A 7,254-nucleotide genomic window follows, 5' to 3' on the forward strand; every position below is an offset into this window, starting at 1 on the left:
ACATTGGTTGAATAGTTGTTAACTACAATTGAAGTGGTGGGTAGATAAAAATTGTCATAATTATGAAGAAAAAAAAGGTGATTATTGTTGTAATTGTCGATTTGACCTATTTAATATTAAAAAATTAAAAAATTAATTTTCTTTTCTTTTTTAAAATTTAAGTTAATAATATCTTAAAATTAACTTTAAAACAAATTCAACCTTTTTAACCTTCAATTTTAATTTTTGATATAAAAATCATAAAATAAGTAATAACTTCAGACAAACAAAACTTAGTTTGATTTTTTTTTGTAATTTCGAAAGAATTTTTTTTAACTCTTTTATAAAATCTAAAACAAACTAACTCTTGCTCTGTTGTTGAATCTAAATGAAATCTAAAGCAAATCAAATGAGGTAAGAAAAGGCAAAAATATATTATGGTACTGCAAAATCAAGCCTCTGTACAAAATGGGCACCAGCGTCCCCAGTTAAAACTCTTCCAACTAAAGAAATCAAGAATCTAATCCTACCCAATTTACATTCCAATTTTGAATAATTGAAGAAATCTAATCAGAAAGAATCAAATTAATTACTATGTGCCGTCATCTACTCCTCTAATTACTCTCTTTTTCATCTCTACCTAAAAAACATCCAATTTCACCTAACACTAATCCAACTATCTGTTTCCGACCAACTCACTGGCACTTCAACCGTCACAAGCTGCCGGAGCCGATTCCCGCCGGAAAAAGAACAAGAATCATAATTCCATTGACACGACTCTTCAGATTCCGGCGAACTTGGAGTCGAATCACTAACACTAGAAACCCAATCATTGAAATCAAAATGATTTCTTGGTGATGGTTCGTTAACATTCTTCACTTCTTCAATGAAAGGATGATTCAAAAGCATCTCAGCCGTCCATCTCTTTCTTGGATCCTTAACTAAACATTTCTCAACAAAATCTTTTCCTTCTTTTGATAAATCTTCGGGTATCATCGGTGATTCTTCTCCGGCACCAATTCGAAGCATCAACGACCACATATTTGAATCTTTCTCCAAATTCCAAACTGGTTTTCCTGTCACCATCTCCACCACCGCACATCCAAGTGCCCAAACATCCGCCGGCGACTCATGCTCCCCGTGGTTAACTGATTCCGGCGACATAAAAAGTGGAGTTCCCCTGCATTCGAACCTACTCTGTTCTTCCCCTGATTTTTTCGCAAGACCAAAATCAGCGATTTTGATTTCACCGTCATCGAATACCAGAATGTTTTGAAGCTTAATATCGCAATGAACGAATCCATTGCTGTGAATATGGTGAAGACCTTCAACAATTGACCTGGTGTAACCGCGAATATTCTGTTCCGGAATCCGGCCACCGTGGAATTTAACTTGATCGGCGAGAGTACCGGCGGAAGCATACTCGAGAAATAAATTGTAATACTTTTCGCCATTCTCGAAGGTGTAATCATCTCCGAAACAACGAATGATTTGTTGACAAGAACCTAAACGATCGAGAACATGTCTCTCGTTTTTGAGGGAATACGAGGTTGAAACCTCGGAGGTTTTAACAGCTGTCGGAGAAGGAAAAAGAGTGGAATTTGAACTTCCTTTGGGTAAGACTAGATTAACAGTTGCAAAGCTTCCTCTCCCAACTGATTCTCCTCGTATCCAATCCATCTTAGTTACTATGTTTTGGTTTTTTTTTGGTTTGTGAAGAAGAAAGAAAAATGAGTTGAGTTGAGAAGAGAGAAGAACTCTTTTCCTTTATATATGAAGTGAAAGAAAGAAATCTAGTTGATATTTTATGACCTAAGCAATGCGGTGTATCGGGAAATTAAATAAAATTCAAAATTTATTTGATTATGAATAAAGAAATATAATAATAATAAAAAGAGTATGGAAGATAAATTAAAGCACGTGGATATTTTTAGAGGAAATGAGGCCTATAGTTTCCTATTTGGCTGAACGTGGTTGAATATGAGACGAAGGGTTATGAAAGATCTTTGTGAGAGATATTACGCTACTTGGTGGATAGTGACTTCTATATTTCATATTGAAAATTTTGTGTGTAAATTTGTGGTGATATGGTGCGATTCGTATTTGAGTAATATTGTCGTATTTTACGTACCTCTTCAAAAGAGATGTGTCGTTTTAGGGATCTCGTGCGGTCATATCAGCGTAACTTAGCAAACAAAATGTTTTTGGTGGTTAATGAATTTTTACACGCACTTGTATAAAGTCGTAATAAATAAATGTATTTATTTATGCGTGGTGTGTTTGGCATTTATAATATGTTTGTTTGGGAGATAAATTTTGAGTGTGGTCTTAGCAACATTCACTGCTTCCGGCTCAATGTCAATCTTATCAATTTAACGATTTGAATATTCTTATAGCATTAAGAGGAATATCCTTTCTGCATTTATATTACGAAATTAACTATTTTTTTTGTTGACAAAAACCAAATTAACTCATGTCATTAATCAAATGAAATTCGATACAAGAAGGGATAATATTTAAGGAACTACGTCTAGACTAAGAATTGACCGCCTTCGTTAACGAGTGGGCAACCATATTCACTTGGCGTTTTACAAACTTCACCCCAAAATTAGGAAAAGAAACTAACAACCGCTTAATAGAAAGAAAAATAAAACTTAACTCGGAACAACCTGTATCATTAGAGTTGACTGCTTGAACCACCACCTGAGACTCACTTTCAAAAATCACACACTCCATATTTAAACTAATAGCATGTTGCATCGCTTCTTTCAAAGCCAAGGCTTCCGCTTCGACTATGGACATAGTGCCGACATCCCAAGCAATACCTGCAGTAATGAAACTTCCAATATTATTTCGGAAGCACCAACCCTTGTTAGTAGAATTATGAGAGGTATTAAACCCTGCATCCGTATTGTATTTTATCCAACCCACCGCCGGTGGGCTCCAGGTTAAGGGGATCTGAACACCATTAGGAATATCTTGAACCTCACGAGCAGCAAACCAATCATGCCAATTAAAATAGGCTTGCAAACCTAACCTAGATATGTCCCCTCTATCATTATTCCACACAACATTATTACGGTTCTTCCAAAGCACCTCCATCATTACAGCAAATCTTCCGGCATCCCTCTTATCCTCTTTATTACAAATGTCCATAATAAGTTATTTGGCATCACTCAGAGTATGTAAACGGGGTTCAATAATAGAAGACAAGCCTGCATCTCTCCAACAATGGATAGTAGTAATACAGTCGAAGAAAACATGTCAACCCTCTTCATCCTCCCTCTCACAAGTCTGACACATAGCCAGACACTGAACATAGTGTTGTCGGAGTCTAATACGGGTCGGCAAACAACCCCTACAAATCCTCCATAATAGGTGCTTGGCTCTAGGAGGTGCCATAATGTTCCATAATCTATTCCAATTACCCTCTACTCTTTTATCCACCTGGTGTATCTGAACAGTCATCCACAGCCTATATCCCGATCGATCATTATACTCACCATTTCTTTCCTCCTTCCACACCATCCCACCCGTATCAACTTTCTCCAACAAAGGTACTTTTAGGATTTCACCTGCCACTACATGATCAAGCAAGGAGTTAACAACATGTGCATCCCACTGTTTGGAATTGAGAGTCATAAGATTATTAACATAAAGTTCATACACACCTTGATTAACCGGACCACCTAGACATCCTTATGAACTCCCCCGAAGCCAAGGTTCATGCATAACCTTAATGCATCTACCATCACCAATCCTCCACCTACAACCCAGAAGTAACACATCTTTAGCTTTCCAAAGGCTTCTCCAAACAAAACTTGGATTATTACCTAGTTTGGCCTGTAAGTAAGAGGAATTAGGAAAATACCTTGCTTTGAAAAACCTGGAAACCAAGGCGGATGGATTAGACAATAACTTCCAACCTTGTTTGGCTACATAGCTACATTAAAAGCACGAAAATCCCTAAAACCCATACCACCATCCTTCTTAGGGCAAGACAATTTATCCCAAGCCATCCAACGAATACCCTTATTGTTGCTACCTCCCCCCGACCAAAAGGAATTCAACATCTTCTCAATATCCTTCACCACCCCATCTGGAATAATAAACACACTCATAATATAAGATGGAATAGACTGCAGCACTGACTTAATCATCACCTCCTTACCAGCCTTAGATAGAGATCTACCTCTCCAAGAATTGATCCTTTTCCAAATACGGTCCTTAATAAATGCAAAAGTCTCCTTTTTACGTCTACCAATCATCGACGGCAATCCCAAATAAGTACCCGTCCCAAACACATGACGGACACCCATGATTTTAGCAATATCCTCTTGGGCCGGAATACTAAGATTACGACTGAAGAACACCTCCGACTTGGTTAAATTAATCTCTTGCCCTGATGCATTAGCATAGATCGTGAGAATCTCCATAAGGTGAGACACCTCCTCAATGTTAGCCCTACAAAATAAAAAAAAAAGTTGTCAGCAAAAAGCAGGTGGGACACACTAGGCGCCCCCTACATATCCGGACACCATGAATATCTCCTCGAGATACCGCTCCTTTGATAAGAGTCGATAGACCCTCTGCAATGAGAATAAAGAGGTATGGAGACAATGGGTCCCCATGCCTCAATCCTCTACCTGGTAGAATTGGACCAACTCTATCTGAATTTACTAGGACCGAATAATTCACCGATATCACACACATCATCACCCAGTGGATCCATCTATCCGCAAAACCCAACTTGCTGAGCATACCCTTCAGAAAACCCCAATCCACCCTGTCATATGCCTTACTAATGTCGATCTTCAGAGCCATATGCGCAATGTTGCCTTTAGTCCTCCGTTTAAGGGTATGGATGATTTCCATAGCCATCAAACATTGTCTAAGATAGACCGGCTCTCCACAAAAGCTGACTGTTCCTCCGATACACATTTAGGCAAGCAAAACTTCATTCTATCCGCGAGGATTTTGGAGACCAGCTTATAGGCTACATTACACAAAGATATAGGTCGAAACTCCTTCATAGTCCGAGGATTAGCACACTTCGGAATCAAACAAATATTAGTTTCATTGATAGAAGACGGGAAAAAACCTCTTTCGAGCCAAGTAGTAGCTGCCGAAAAAATGTCATCTCCGCAAAGGTGCCAAAATTTTTGATAGAATTCCGGATTGAAACCATCGGGACCAGGAGACTTATCCGGGTGCATAAGTTTAAGGGCTGCATGAAGTTCTTCCTTAGTAATATTTGCTAACAACTTGTTATTATCATCAACTGTAATAATCGGATGTATATGATTCAGGACAGGATCATAATTACCTTCACGAGCTTTGAACAGGTTAACAAAATACTGCTTAGCAATATCACACATTCCTACCTGATCACTTATCTCTCTATCCGTCTCATCTAATAACATGCTAAGTTTCTGAAAATTTTTACGCACCGCAGCCGAGCGGTGAAAATTTTTTATATTACGGTCTCCACTGCATAACCAGTGCATCTTTGCACGCTGCTGCCAGAAAATCTCTTCTCGGATGTGAATCTTATTGTAGTTACGTCGAGCTTTGATAAACCGCGACGAGGACGCCACATCTTGATTACCACGGAACATTTCCATAGTCTCCAACAAACTTGTTTGTTCCTCTTTCTGTCTACAGTACCTTTGGCGATTCCACTCTGATAAATCCTTAGCGCAAGAGTCTATACGATTCGTAACTTCCATATTCTCTTCTTTCTTCCATCCATTAGTCACTACGCCTTCAATATCATTTTCTTTCAGCCATGAGTTTTCAAACTTGAAGGAATATTTTTTTCGTAAGCGAACCGGATGGACACAGTGAAGCAAGATAGGACTGTGGTCAGAATGCGAAGCAAACAAATTCACCAGCTTAGCGTCCGGAAATATATCCAGCCAATCGGTACCAGCAAGGGCTCTATCCAACCGTTCCTCCACAACACGATCCGTGCTTCGACTCTTGATCCACGTGAAGGGATAACCTTCCATATGAATGTCAGTAAGGTTGCATTCACTAATAACTTGACGAAATCCCGCACATAGCCAATTGGGATGAGAGTGAATACCACGTTTATCATTTTGCGACAACAAATCATTAAAGTCTCCAATAATACACCAAGGGATATGCGACAAATCTCGAAGACTCTGAATCATATTCCAAGCTTGCTGACGTCTTGTCCGCTCAAGGTATCCATAGTAACAAGTAAGTCTCCAATCTCCTTTGACATCATCATGAACCAGAATGTTGACAAAATTCCTCGAGAAATTCATTATACTACACTGCAAGTTATTCTTCCACAAGACAGCAAGTCCACCACTTCTGCCTTCGACATCCACTGTTAAACAAGAACTAAACCACAACATCAGAAGAATGCTTTCCAACTTCGGGGCTTTAGCTAACGTTTCCGAAAGAAAGATAACATCCGGTTGATGTTGTTGAGCCAATTTCCGCAAGTTCGGAATTGCACGCGGGTTGCTCAGGCCCTGGCAATTCCAGCTAAGAATCTTCATGAGTCCCGGCAGTCCTGGCTGCCAGGACCTGCCGATAAAAAATGTTGACAAGTATCCGAACCATTGCTACCCGTTTCTGCTCCATTTTCTCTTCTCCTCTTTCGTTCCATCTGCTCTTCACTACTATCACGCATGGTAATCCCTGGGGATACTTTCTGCAGCAAAGTGTCTTGCTCTAAGTGACTAACATCCAGCTGACGGGGCAGAAATTGGTTACTGGCTGAGGCTTTAGATTTAGGACTATGATGAATGGCATGGTTTTGTTTGGACAGGGTATTATTTGGTTTGAAACGATGAGGCTTTGGTTTTATAGTATTTGGTACAAGGGTAGTGAAACTGGTATTTTGATTTTTGGATTGGACGTTAGTTTTCAACAAAGTGTGTATAAACTACTTATATCTAAAAAATATTTAAAATAAAATTAGAATAATACCGGACACTATGTATAAACAAAATGGAGATAGGAATGTAAGGAGATTAAGAAAAATCAATTAAATTGACAAACAAATTAAATTGAAAAAAAATCATTGTTTTTTTTTGCTCAGTTTTAAAATCGAACCAAACCAATAAAAATGGATGTAGTTTGGTTTGATTCTCAATTTTAGTCTTTAAGAACCGGCAAACGGATGAACTGAACCAATAACTTTAATTACGCTCTATGTCTTATATTTCACCCATTATTAAGCCCACATTTTATATGGGTTCAACCTTCTCCATCTTTATTTATATTTCATTCCTTTCA

At 38.5% G+C, this 7,254-nt stretch overlaps 3 protein-coding genes across 3 annotated transcripts; all 3 read right to left on the bottom strand.

The window, feature by feature from the left end:
• Positions 1–381: 381 nt before the first annotated feature.
• LOC131607659 (mitogen-activated protein kinase kinase kinase 20-like) lies at positions 382–1,729 on the bottom strand. The gene has a single exon (XM_058879640.1). It carries the CDS (start codon positions 1,657–1,659, stop codon positions 637–639), a length of 1,023 nt encoding a protein of 340 aa, XP_058735623.1. The 5' UTR covers positions 1,660–1,729; the 3' UTR covers positions 382–636.
• Positions 1,730–2,514: 785 nt separating this feature from the next.
• Positions 2,515–3,135, bottom strand: LOC131644078 (uncharacterized). The gene has a single exon (XM_058914472.1). The coding sequence runs from the start codon at positions 3,133–3,135 to the stop codon at positions 2,515–2,517; it is 621 nt and encodes a 206-aa protein (XP_058770455.1).
• Positions 3,136–3,243: 108 nt separating this feature from the next.
• Positions 3,244–4,803, bottom strand: LOC131644088 (uncharacterized). The gene is made up of 4 exons (XM_058914483.1): positions 4,613–4,803; positions 3,927–4,443; positions 3,715–3,822; positions 3,244–3,600 (listed from the first exon to the last, which is right to left on the bottom strand). Exons 1-4 carry the CDS (start codon positions 4,801–4,803, stop codon positions 3,244–3,246), a joined length of 1,173 nt encoding a protein of 390 aa, XP_058770466.1.
• Positions 4,804–7,254: the final 2,451 nt, after the last annotated feature.

Source organism: Vicia villosa, linkage group LG1 (genome assembly GCF_029867415.1).
Source record: "Vicia villosa cultivar HV-30 ecotype Madison, WI linkage group LG1, Vvil1.0, whole genome shotgun sequence".
Taxonomy (NCBI): Eukaryota; Viridiplantae; Streptophyta; class Magnoliopsida; order Fabales; family Fabaceae; genus Vicia; species Vicia villosa.

Coding starts and splice junctions, on each gene's coding strand:
- LOC131644078 (XM_058914472.1), bottom strand. CDS start 3,135: ATGGACATTTGTAATAAAGAGGATAAGAGGGATGCCGGAAGATTTGCT.
- LOC131607659 (XM_058879640.1), bottom strand. CDS start 1,659: ATGGATTGGATACGAGGAGAATCAGTTGGGAGAGGAAGCTTTGCAACT.
- LOC131644088 (XM_058914483.1), bottom strand. CDS start 4,803: ATGGCTCTGAAGATCGACATTAGTAAGGCATATGACAGGGTGGATTGG. Junction 4,444..4,612: donor CTACCAGGTAGAGGATTGAG/GCATGGGGACCC, acceptor TTTATTTTGTAG/GGCTAACATTGAGGAGGTGT. Junction 3,823..3,926: donor GGGATTTTCGTGCTTTTAAT/GTAGCTATGTAG, acceptor TCTTACTTACAG/GCCAAACTAGGTAATAATCC.